The following is a 13741-nucleotide window of genomic DNA, read 5'->3' on the forward strand; positions in this document are numbered from 1 at the left end:
CGACTGATCTGCCTCGCCCGGGAAGAGCGCAATGATGATGCCAACTTGGGCCAGTGAAGCAACGTCCTCCACAACTAGATTGAAGAACAAAACGAAATCAACTTGTCTGTTCCCCTTCCCCCAATTCCCCAATACTGTTCCCATCCCCCCAATTCCCCAATAAAAAAAATCTTAAAAAAAAAGATATATAGAAGAATGTACAAATCCCCTTTAGATCACTTCCACACCAGACTATGTAAAATTTCAACTTAAAACTAGCAAAAAGAGAAAGAAAGAAAGAAAGAAAGAAAGAACAAAGAAAGAAAGAAAGAAAGAAAGAAAGAAAGAAAGAAAGAAAGAAAGAAAGAAAGAAAGAAAGAAAGAAAGACAAGAAAGAAAGAAAGAAAGACAGAAAGAGAGAAAGAAAGGAGTCCAAAGTTTAGGCAATATGCAAATAAACTTAAAAAAAATAGAGATAATTCATCAAGCCAATACATCTAAAATGAAGGACATAAGGTAAAGGAATTTATAATGATTCTTGAATCATTATATGAAGCAAATTTATACGTGGAACTAGTAATTTTCTCTCTACCTCACTTTTAATGCTATAAAAATGTTAGCTATTGGCTAATATTTTATATATGACTACATAAATTTATGAGGAAGTGAGTTGTTCTGTGCCTATCAAAAGGGCTCTAGAAAGTAAAGCAAATAAGTGGAATAATTGTCTCTTAGGTTTTATCCATGAGGAAAAGACATTTTATCTGGCCATAAGTAAAATTATTATAAATGTATATTATTATATATAATGTATCGAAGACTACTCTCAAATTTCTTTGGCACATAGTTCATGAAAATTAGCAGCAAATATTAACATGGTTCAACTAAGTATCCAAATGAATTACCACAAACTAAAGTTATGGATGTCCTGGAAAAGCAACTGAGGTCTGCTACATCAATAAATGGCTCTGTTTCTTTTAATGATATTCATATTACTTTAGTAATAATAAATTCCTATAAAATGTAAATTTTACTCTAGATAAAATCAAAGTAGTTCATTTTATAAGTGACATGTGTGAGTGGTTCAGAGATGGAATCATGCCCCTCAGAGAGGATTTCATTTGATTTGAGGCCCATTTCTAGTACAGGCCCATCCATTTCTAATACCCGATACCTCCTACAGAGTGAAGTATATTTGTTTTTCCTCAATACACTTATTGAATATATTTAGGGTCAATAAAGTTGTATTGAAGAAATTAAGATTTTTAATATAAAAATGTATTCCAGCAATTATTTTCACAATCATTGATATAGAATATAGCTGATTGACATAACTTCTTCAGTAATTTTTTTCTTCCCAAACTGTGTATAGTACAGTGTAGTTATACATAATCAATACATTCTCAAAAATATTGTGGTGTCAATTTTCCTATTTAGGATCAAGCACAAATCATGGTAACTGTGATATTATGAATTGTAAACAAATAATATTTTAATTAAGTGGTTCCAACATGTATATTTTCCCATCTATAAAAACAAGCCACATGCCCATTAACTAATTTGATAATACTAATGGTTCCATGGAATATTTATATGGTTAAGTGTTCCAGACATTTATTATTTCATTTCACTGTAAAAAGAAATGTATTGTACCCACTACTGTCAGACTCTGTGCTAGGTATACAAAGATGATGACAAGATACAACTTCAGAATGGAAGAATTTTGGGCTGAGCATGCATGGATAAGGAGACATACCGATCCCAGGTAAGGAAAGACACTGAATCATCTGGAAAAGGACACAGGATGTCTGAGAAATGTGCAAGTTCAGTGTGGCAGGACAGGCAGCAAAGTTCATGAGGAAAAATACAAACACTAAAGTCCATATTTTATACCAATTGACCACCATCTACAAGTATGTCATGGGAATCTCATAGTAAGGGTTTTCTTAAGTTGTCATTGAAGTACTACTGAAAGTTCTGCTTCTCGAAATATAATTCATAAAATAATAAAACCAGTGCCTTAAGAGTGTCACTTGAGCTGTGGCTTTGCATGGGAAATCTGCTATCTACTTAAGAAAGAGCTCTGGAATTCAGAGACATTTATTGTCTCGTGTTAAGAATCGCAGAATTAAAAACATCTGCATTAAGTTCAACACCTTTATTTCTCAGGCTGGAAAACTGAAGAGTGAAGTCATATGAGTAGGTATTTAAAGAGAATATTTTATAAGAGATTTTGAGATATGCCAATAAAAGTTATATCTAAAGGATAAAAACCAAGGAGAAGTTGAACGTTGGAGAATTTTAAAATGAAAAGACTAATAGCCCTATATTTGTGTTAACATTGTCAAAATATAGAAATTTCTAAAAAAGGAAGCTTTAACTCTATGCACATCTGTGAAGTCACATGAGATACTAACAGGTTCAGATTTGTAATATATGTGTATATAATATTTACTATAAATTCATTTTTGTAATGTTAATCTAGAATTTAATAGAAAGCCATTTTTGAACACTCAGTCCTAATTTGAGTAAAATTAGAATTTTAAATGATGAGAAATGTGCGAAAAAATTTATTTCAAAAAACATTATTTCCATAAACTTAAGAAAACTGAAAGCATAGCCATTTATAAAATATGTTTTATGGGAAAATGGTGGGCAGGTTGGATGATAAGAATAAAACAGTATCAAGGGAGGAAATCCCAATATGGCCATTCTGCCAACTACTTTACTGCCTTCAGTGCTCTGTTCTCAAATTCAGATACCAAAATGAAAACATTTTATACAAGGATGTTAATCATTGGAATGTTGAGCACTGCCCACCAAACAGGATATGTCACAAAAGATGATCGGGGTGATCACTTCATAAGTTATATAAATGACTAATCCTTATGTTGTACATAAAACTAATATAATATTGTTATATCAGTTGTAGTTGAAAGAGTAGAAAAAATATATTTTAAAAAGGAATATGTCACCAGAGAAATGTTTTATGGCTTGCAGTAAATCCCCTGTATTTCCTGCTTCTTAAATTAAATTATTCCTGCTCCTAAAATGGCAGGTGCCACCAAATGAAAGAAAGTTTTCATATTTTTTATGAAAAAAATAAATAAATAAAGGGAAATCCTCAACAATAGCAAAAATTAGAATACATATTAAGAAAACTAAATCTGTACAATTATAGTAAAGGGGAGAGAAGGGAGTAGATTTTGCATTTCATATGGCTTATTTCACATATCTGGCATTCAGTAAATATTTACCAATTAGATTACATCATTTTGGTAAACCTAGTCCAAGACTGAAATAAACTAACATAAATTAGGTATTCAGTAGTTAGTCTAACTATAAAATGCTTAAGTTACCTATAATTGAAAAAGCTGATACTAAAGGCCTATCTGTATCATATATTTAATTTTTGGTAAATTAAAAATAGATAAATTCCATAATAACAAAAAAACTATGCATATGAAACTACATGCAAGGTATAAAATATGCTCAAAATATGTTAAAAATAGCAGCAATTTAAGTAAAACCAAGAAACAATTTATACATGAGGGAGTGACACTGTAAATTAGCATCAATAGACAAATATGTGGGGTATAGAGAGGTTCAACATAAAGAAAGAGTCAGCCTATTCACACAATTCAAATATCAATTATTACTGCCTATTGCATCCAATAATTTATACTGAGGGAAAAGATCAACAGTGTTTTGTTATTTTTGTTTTTTTTTCCTAAATTCAGAAAGCTCTAGAAAACTTAGAATTTGTTTGGAAAAGTAAGAAGACATTAAATTGTTTTCCAAGCTCCTATGCGATGAGCTGTATCACAGATTTCCTCATCACATATCTTTCATAAACTCCCAATTTTAGTTAAACTTCATAATATTAAAAGCATTTCTCCTTACAGGGATGGCTGAAACAATGTTAATATGTCTATTACTTCTTGATACATTAACTCATTTTTTATATTTATATTTTGAATGCACTTTAATTAAACTCCCTCTACGTTCAAAAACCTATTAGAGTGTTTTTACTTAAAAAATAAGGCACTAATCTACTCAGCACTTAGTACTTCCAAATTCTAATGCCTGTAAAGCCACTAGTCCTTCAGCTAATGATGACTTAAATATTCTAATAGAGTGGAGTCAATAGCTTTTTAATATTAAGGATGTTTTTAAATGTTTAAAAGTTACTGATATTCAAGATTTTAGATGACAATGAGTCTCAGCATACAAATCAATTTTGATTTTGGTATCTATTTTTAACATCAATGTTTTCTTAAAAATAATTACCTTTTGAATGACTTAATAGTAGGTGGCATATTACATATAAGAAGTCCAAGCCAAAAATAACACAAACATACAATTAATTTCTCTACAAATGTCTCTAAATAAAGTCTCTTGTTTTAGTAAGGCTATGTGTCATAAGAAAGTTACACAACTAGTATAAGGCACATGATAAATGTAGTCATGAAAGAAAACAATTTTTAATTTAGCAGACGGTATCAATCTAGAAAGCCTATGAATATTTACTATTAATTCAGTGTCTTGAAAAACAGATAAAAGAGAGCACATACAAGAGAAAGAGCAACATATAACAAAACACTATAACAGTGTCAATACCTATTACTATTACTATTTCCATGATTACATAACTACATTTGGCATCTTAAGATGAGTTCAAGGGTCGTAGTATAATTCTAGGGAGAATATTGAAATAAAACTTATTTTTCCATATAAAATATGTATTAAAATATAGGAAAACTGTAGGTATATGGTCAAGGTCTTCATTCTGACAGCAAAATTAATTTGAAAACTTTGATGTGATAAGAAGTACCATTAGTGATATAGAAAGATTTTGTGTATATTTATGGTCAGAACATTCTAATGTTTCATATAAATGCACATTCTAAAGTTTATGTAATTCCACATTTTGCCTTCCCTTTAATCCTTAAAGAGTGTAACATTTACAGTTGTTTAAACTTTCCTTCACTGTCTCAGAATCTTCTAGTAATTCAGTCCAGGTCTGGATTGTCTAATCTGCTTAAAGCAAATGTAATACACTGATGACTCCAAGGAATTTACAGTCTAGTACTGGATGCAGAGCGATGAAGAAATAACTTCCAAGTATCAAGGCAAATGTTGTAATGAAGATTTTGGGCAGGCACAGAGGAAAACCAAAATTGAGGTTCCTAGATCAATTTAATGTGGTACTTCAAGAAAGACTCCATGGTGGCAAAATTATAATAACATAATATAAAAAAACAAATAGATGATAGATAGATGACAGATAGATAGATAGATAGATAGATAGATGATAGATAGATAGAACCAATGACTCTTGAAAAAAGAAATAGTTATGAAGATTATAGGCCAGTCAACTTGAAACATCAGGTTGTAGAAAGCTCTCCGCTAAAAGTTCCAGTGAGATTCATAATTTTAATCATGTTATTAGTCATGTCTTTAGTGGTGTTCTCCTCACTATCAGCTCTGGCCTTTTAAATTTCTCTCTCAGCCCTTCTCCACCAAATTCTGCAAGAGAATTAAGCCCTACTATCGTGACAGTGATTGTGTATCATAAATGAACTTCTCATTTATGCATTTTAAGTGAAACCTGCTATGTGGCATCCATAGGAAAATTGAGAAATCATTTTCTGTAGCGCATTATTCTTTTGAAGAACACTGGTGGAGACTGCTGCTTGGCCCAAACAAAGAATTCTCATATTTAAATATTATTACTTAAAACTTAAATCTTCTATGAAGGTTTACATTTTCCCACAATGTCAATTTTCATATTTCCACAAATAGGCTTTTGATTGATTAACTATGAAAGGTATATGCCAAAACACACATAAGATACAATATACATAAAGCTTTTCTTCATTGTTGAAGAAAAATTTGTGGAAAAACTAGAATTAGACATTTAGAGGCCATGTGGCCCACTGATATACTGCATATAGGTCACCTAGCTTAGTAATAATGCCTACTATCAAATTTCAAAATAAATAATTAGAAAGTTGTCTTCATGGTGTTATCTCTCAATTATGCCTAGATTTTGATATGGTAGCACCTAAAAAAGATTATTATTTTCTCATTGACATTCCACAATGCAGATAATCTAGTTTGTAGAAATACTGTGTTCTTCTTCCCTAAGGGCTCAGCCGAGCTGTTTTCATGTTGAATGGAATAATGTTTTATGTAAGCATTTTTACTTTTTGTAAATAGTCTTTCTTTTGGGGGAAAATAGCTGCCCCACCTTAACTTAGATTTCTCCAATCATTTCTTTCTGATTAATTATTTAAATGTCCAATTTTGTTTATTTTGTTATTTGAAAGTTGATTAATTGTGGCTTTTTATGTATTGCGTTTTGCAAAGAAATAATATTTTTTATAACCCTGATTATTTGATATCCATGTCAAAAAAAAAAGATAGTCAAAGTACCTAGTCTATAATTATAACATTTTTAAATATTCAATTAAGATGAAAAAGTTGTGGAGAGGCTCCTATACTCACAATTCAAAACTTACCATTTGAAAACATGAATTTGCATGTACTGGCATAAATTTTCAACATGAATACTTAAATATTTTAATTTCCTCATGAAAGCTCTTCATGAAATGGGGCATGAAAATACAAGTTTTTGCCTGTTAAAATAGGTTAGGTTGATACAAATGAAATATAAATAGGAAATTTTCACAGCTTGCACAATGTGGGCTTTGTTATTTGTTATATACACTTCTGAAACAACTATTAGTACATTGTCTAAGATTCAGCTCTGTTTCCTGATTGATCCCATGACCATGTATCCTTTACCCAAAAATGTTCACATTAATCCTTTGTATATTGTTGTTGCTTTATCATGCTAAATAAAATGACAACTGTCCCTGAAGGTGTTGAGAAAGATAAACAGTATACCTTCAGGAACTCAGAGATAATGATTAAAATAAACAATTCTCTTTCTTTAATGTACTGGAAAATAAACTAACATCTACCTGTTGTATAAGAGAAAAGCAGTAGGTCTTCATTCATGCTTCTTTTTTGTTGAATAGGCTTAATTTTTACTTAATACTGTAAGCTTTTTAAATATTTATATGCCATCTTTGTATGTGACCTAAAAATATACCTCATCCTGTGATTAAAATCGAATTCATATGTTGAACAGGAAAAGCCAGGCCACATAAATCATATATTACCTTTTTCAACATGCATCCTTTTCGACTCATGCCCCATGTCATGACCAGCCAAATCACCCTCTTTGGGCCCAGGGAGTACGTTTGGTGATAAACCCATCAGCATCTGGTTCATGGACAACCCATTCTGATGAACAGCTATCAACAAAAGAACAGAAGAAAAAAACACCATAACATATTATGTTCATATAAATTATTTAGATTTTGGACTCAAAAGAAAAAATATAATGGTCTAACTTTCAAATTATAATCTATCTCTAAGAACACTGGCAGAATTCATAACCATGATCATTCTTGAGGATAAATAGAAAAATATTGAAAATAAAACTAGTTTATCTTATTTTTATATCACATACTATATATATATATATATATATATATATATATATATATATATATATACACACACACACACATATATGGTTGGAATACTAATGAATGTTTATTTCCTTATTTGACCATATCACTACAATCACTACCAATGAAGTAGTCAAGCTTTTATCACATTCTCTCCCCAGTATGTAACTTTTCTTAACTGTACAAGAACGACATACAATCTTAACATTAGAATGCTCTTTAACACTATGAAGTTAAAACCTAAAATAAATTCTAATGGCATAAGAGGGCAAATAGAGATTTCAACAAGTTAAGACAGTGAAACAACTGTTTGAATATTTATATTCAATAAAACACAAGGTTTCATAGATATCAAAGTACTTCTTTAAAAATTGGATTTGAACTCAAATTAAAAGTAAAAGTGCCCAATTAACATCCATTGAATGGTTGAATGGTTAAAAACAATAATTGCTTGCTTGAACTATTAAGTGTAACCTGTCACTATTGAAATGATAAAGCAGAAGATCAAACACCCTTCTGATTTTCGCAAACCAGTCAACGAATTCCTTAATAAATTGCCCATGAAAATCTTGGTTTTGGGCAAAACTTTTGAGGGAGAATCATTCCATAAAACCATACTCTCTCTGGGAAATAGAGAATTGTAAAATATCATAAGACTATGTTAGAAATTACCATTTGGAAATCCCCATAGTAGTAATTGTTTTAGGGCAGAATCATCAATGTCAGATTCAAAAACTAGTGGAGTGAAAGTTTGATGAAGAATGTAATATTGGGCCGGCCAAGTGGCACGATGGTTAAGAACTGGCCTGGGACACCAGAGGGCCCTGGTTCAGATCCCACATATGAGGGCCAGTGACACTGCCCTCTACAGCTAAGATGCTGAACAACAGCTCAACCTGGAGCTGGGCTGCCATGAGTCGCCTGCGACGGTGTAGGCTGCAGCCCCTGTGGCAGTGGGTTACCATAGGCTGCCATGTGTAGCCAGCAGCCAGCGTGAGCGGCCAGCAGCCGCAGTGATCGGCCATCTAGAAGCCTGCGGCTGATCTGCCTCGCCCAGGAAGAGCACAATGATGGTGCCAACATGGGCCAGTGAGGCGACGTCCTTCACAACTAGACTAAAGAACAAAACGACAGCAACTTGTCTGTTCCCCTTCCCCCAATTCCCCAGCACTGTTCCCATCCCCCCAATTCCCCAATAAAAATCTTAAAAAAAAAAAGGATGGGGAGATGGGGCGAGATAAAAAAAAAAGGAATGTAATATTTACACAGTGTTAAAATATCTCCTCACAAGATACTTAGCATATAAAAAGATTAAACAAAAGAAACTTTACAGTAGAGAAATTCGGTCATCACCACCATAACCAAATGATAGTCCTCACAAATATTGGAGAAATATGTCTCCTGCAATGATGCACTGAGGACAGTCTATCCTGTCTATATGACTCCTGCTAAAAATGCATATCCTAAGTCAAATCATGAAGAAACATAAAAAATTTCCAAACTGAGGGACAGTCTATTAAATAAATGGCCTGCATGCTTTAAAAAGGTAAAGGTATTAAAAGACAAAAAGACTGTGGACCTGATTCAGATTAATGAAACTAAGGGAATATGACACGTAACTGTAACTTGTAATTCCTGGATTGATTTTTTTGGACCAGGAAAATAAAAATCTTATTAAAAATATTAGTGAGAAAAAAAAAAAGGACAAATTATTAGCAGGAAAGTTGGAGAAATTTGAATAGGGTTTATAGTGTACAGAATAGCATAATAATCTTAAGTTACTGATTTTGATCATTGTTCCATGGTTATATAAGAGAAATTCCTTGTTTGTAGAAAATAACCAGTGAACTATTTGAGTTAAAGAAGTACAATGTCTATGATAAGGACACTAAGGTGGCACTATGCTTTTTAATTAGTGTATCTTTCAGAGAGATCAGTTGATTGTGTAAATCTGGGTGATGAATATGCAAGAATTCTATGTATTGTTAAAATGTTTGTTAGTCTAAAATTATTTTATACCATGTAAAATAAATATGTATAAATATGCACAGGTATGTATATGTATGCATGCATATATATACAAATGTGTGTGTACATGTCTCTATATTTAGTTCCATTTGGACTATTATGGTAGACCACATATGCAAAAATTTCTCTTTTATTTTTATCAAGAATAAATAAGAATGTAATGATTAATAAAAAATCATGAAAGATAAAATCTTTCCTATTTGTCCAAATTTCCATTTAATTACTATCAATTTTTTTCCCCTAAAAGGACAGTACCTTTCCAATGACAATATTTTATGAAAGCATTAGAATAAAATGAAATGTTCATCATTAAATTTCTGACTCTAGTGTCAGTATAGCACAAAAGCACACAGAAAATATTTTATCTGAGAAATGGTTTGAAGTAGTGGGACCTGGAGTTTACCAGCTACAGGATTAGCATTTGTTTGAGAATAGTTGTCAACTGATATATCCATTTTATTAGTAAACAGATAAAATCATCTCTTACAAAATTAGAGAAATATGTTGTAGACAAGCCAATTCAAGTATTTATGTTTGGAATTATGTTTATATAATTTTTAAAATAATTTTATTACATATAATTCAACCTAATATTTAAGTTATCTACTTCAGTAGTATCTATATTGAGGATTTCTGCTTCATGCAAATATTTGTTTATAACTTACAAAGATGCTTTTTAGGAAATGATTTTCTTATTGTGAAAATGTTCTCAACAACCAAATAATTCCAATAAATGTTGTATAATTAAATGAAGATTATATTAAGCATAATTTCAGAAAATAATAACTAAATCCTGGAAAGGATACAATAAATATTGGCTTTATCAACCAAAAGAGTCACCGTTCATATGTTTATTTTATTAGAAAAACAATGTTCAATTCTTGTACAGGCACAAAATAACCAGTTAATAGACTGGCATTTTAACTTTATTATTCATTTTCTTGGCCATGAGGATCAAGATTAAATATCTGAAGATGTGATCATGGAATAATATGTAGCCCTACCCTTTAGATTTTGATAATAATGATATAGACAATAATATGTGTTATTAACTGTTACTAATTCAAACACTATAATTTAATTAATTTCAAACTCTAATCTATTGATCATTTGAATGACCAAGAAATATTTTTTAAACCAATTGTTTTGAATTCTTTATTTTTAATTCTTCTTTGTGTATATCTTTATCAATGTAAGGATAAATTTTAAAAATGAGTGAATTTCAAAACAAAAAACAAACAAAAAAAAACCAGGTGGGATTCAAGGAATAAAGATGAATAATCCATAAACAGTACACTTAGGCACCAGATATTTGAGAGTTGGAGGTGTTTACCTCAGAAAATAATCTAGAAGGTTACTTACTTTCTCTGTTTCATAGCTCAAATCTTTATGTGTGGCTTCAAAGAGAGGGAGTTTATATCAAAACCTGTTAATGTAGTACCATACCTCATGATATTGCAAACTGGGAAACATAATTTTGAGAGATGGCTATTGCTGCAGAGCTTCAGAACATGATACATCTGAGATCTATTTGGAATGAGGGCATTTTGATTAGAAAAGCCAGCTGCACCTAATAAAGTTGAAGATGGTGACAAGTAAAAGGATGAGACCTACGTATTCTGTCAGAAGAGCTCTCAGTCCGTGCCGGGGAGCTGGACACACTGCTGCTGCGATGTGATGATGGGTGACTGCCAGGCCTCCGGCCTTCCTCCAGAGATGGGGCAGGCGAGGGGCTGTCGGGAACGCGCTCCTACAGCACCATGGGAAGAAAAGAAGTAAATACATAGGACCTTTATTCAAGGAATGTTGATTTTTCTTAATCCTGTAAAAGTGTGAAGACAAAAGACACACTTTTTCATTGACATTTAGTTGTACTAAAAAGACACCTTTTATCTTGAGCAAATCCAAAGCAGGGAACGACTAGAAAGGAAATTGGTTCTATAGGTACAGGTAAGCATCACTGTAGTTATGGTACCTGTCAGTCCCCTCTTGGGATAAAATGACAGGCCAAAGAACACAACCAGTTTAGAACCTATCAGACAACAAAGAATTAACAGAACAAAGCAGGTTTCAATTCTAGACAATTATCAATTTAAAGAAATCTTTAAATATATTATATCACTTCAGCAAATGTCTAAGGATCATTTAGCACAAAAATTATCAACATGACAGACCATAATAATGATGCCAGAGGAGTTGTTAACAGCTATTTCATCATGGCACTGCTCTGGACACACTTGGATGGGCACATTTTAAGGCATCATAGAAATCGATTATTTAACATTGGAGTAATTTTCTTTGATTCTAATAATTTTGAAACTACCTACTACCCCTAGCTCCTGCTCAATCACACTAAGGTAGTAAGGGAAATTTATAAAACATGTATTAGTTGTGTCCCAGGGAAACTTGGTATCTTGTTTCCTTAACCATTCTGTTAACACCCAGATTCCACTTCATATCTCCCCCTCTAAGCTCTGTACCTTTTCCATTAGACTAACAAGTAAATATATTGTATAACTGTCTCCAAGAGCTATTGTAAATGTAGCTATGGATTAAGAAATAAGATACTGGACTGGCCAAGTAGCTCAGTTGGTTAAGAGCTCACTCAAGAGCGCAAGCTCTGAGCAACTAGCGGTTTGATTCCTGGCCTGAGCTGAGCTGCCACTGAGCTGCCAACAGGTAGCAGGATGGCTCAGCTAAAAAAAAAAAAAAAACAAAAAAAGAAATAAGATACTCATTTGTTAACATTTTCTCTTTTGAGCAACAAGATATCTATACTTTCAGATATCAACACACATAGGCCTTGAAGAACTGTCTTTTCAATAATTAACAAAAATGTGGAAGGTTAGAAATAATCTTCTACATGATAAAAAATAAATTATTCCTCATTAGGGTGAAGAAGTGCAAATATTAGAAGAGAAGAATTTTAAAAATTAAAAAAAAAGTTGTAAAACATAATTGTCCTGTAGGAGGCTGATTTCGGAATACGAACAGGTAATGTAACATGAAAATCCAAGACTAAGCTCAAGGCTGTCCACTACCAATGAAAACGAGAGTAATACATGTGTTTGGTCTCAGAGGTTCTACTAGCCCATTGATAGTTCACAATCCTGCATTGCATTAGAATCACCTGAGAAGTTCTTAAACCTGTCTATGCTTGGGCTTCACTCCTGGAGACTCTGGCTTTTGGAGTGCTTTGGGTTGAACTGTGTCCTCAGAAAAGACTAAGTCCTAATCCCCAGGACTCATACATGTGACTTCATTTGGAAATAGGGTCTTTGCAGATGTAATTAGTTAAAATGATGTCATACTAGATAGAGTAGGGTACTTTTAATCCAACATCACTGATGTCCTTACAAGAAGGCATTGTGAAGATCTGAGAGGAAAATGCCATGTGAAGTTGAAAGCAGAGATTGCAGTTAGGCAGCTGCAAGCAAAGGAATATCAAAAATTGCTGGCCACCACCAGAAGCTATGGAGTAGCAAGGAAGGATTCTACCTAGAATCTCAGAAGGAGCATGATACTGCTGACATCTTGATTTCATAATTCTAGACTCCAAAAATGTGAGAGTATACATTTCTGTGGTTTTAAACCACTCAGTTTGTGGTACTTTTTTACAGCAACCCTACATATACTGAGTCTGAAGTGGGGTCCAGACATAAGTAGTGTTTAAGGCTCTCCAGGTAATTGAAATATGCATTCAAGATTGAGTAGCATTTGTTTCATATCCTTTTCATTTTTTTAATCCTGGACATTGTCAATAAACATCTTCAACAGACATGCTGAGGCTTAATTTTTAAGGAGCATGACAAATAAATTAAAATAACCAGAAAAAATGGACAAGCCCTCTTCCAAGATTCATGCATAACATGATTTCCCATTATATACTGCATGGAATAAAAAAATAATCCCCTAAGAAACTTTATGACAATAGGTTTACATAATCAAACAATATTGCAACAAAAAACAAACAAGAAAAAAAGTCAACTAAATTTTATTCTCAAAAGTTGAAATGCATATTAGAATCTTGTTGGAAAGATATCTTCTTGAACTTCAGAAGCTTTTGGATTAGTCTAAAATGTGTGGACTGTCGTTTTGGGGAGTCCACTTCATAGTTGATGTAGAGGCCTGACCACCGCATTGTATTTCTGAAACTGATGTTGAATAATACTGTATGTCAACTATAATTA

At 32.4% G+C, this 13741-nt stretch overlaps 1 protein-coding gene across 2 annotated transcripts in view; it reads right to left on the reverse strand.

Moving 5' to 3' along the window:
• DACH1 (dachshund family transcription factor 1) overlaps positions 1-13741 on the reverse strand; it is a 422897-nt gene that overhangs the window by 102631 nt on the left and 306525 nt on the right. For both annotated transcript variants that reach the window (XM_019652152.1, XM_019652151.1), the window contains exons 5-6: positions 11166-11301; positions 7170-7304 (exon numbers count right to left, since the gene is read on the reverse strand). In XM_019652152.1, the coding sequence (XP_019507697.1) occupies positions 7170-7304; positions 11166-11301 (271 nt within the window). The remainder of the gene's footprint in view (positions 1-7169; positions 7305-11165; positions 11302-13741) is intronic.

This window comes from Hipposideros armiger, unplaced genomic scaffold, assembly GCF_001890085.2.
Source record: "Hipposideros armiger isolate ML-2016 unplaced genomic scaffold, ASM189008v1 scaffold_174, whole genome shotgun sequence".
NCBI classification, from domain to species: Eukaryota; Metazoa; Chordata; class Mammalia; order Chiroptera; family Hipposideridae; genus Hipposideros; species Hipposideros armiger.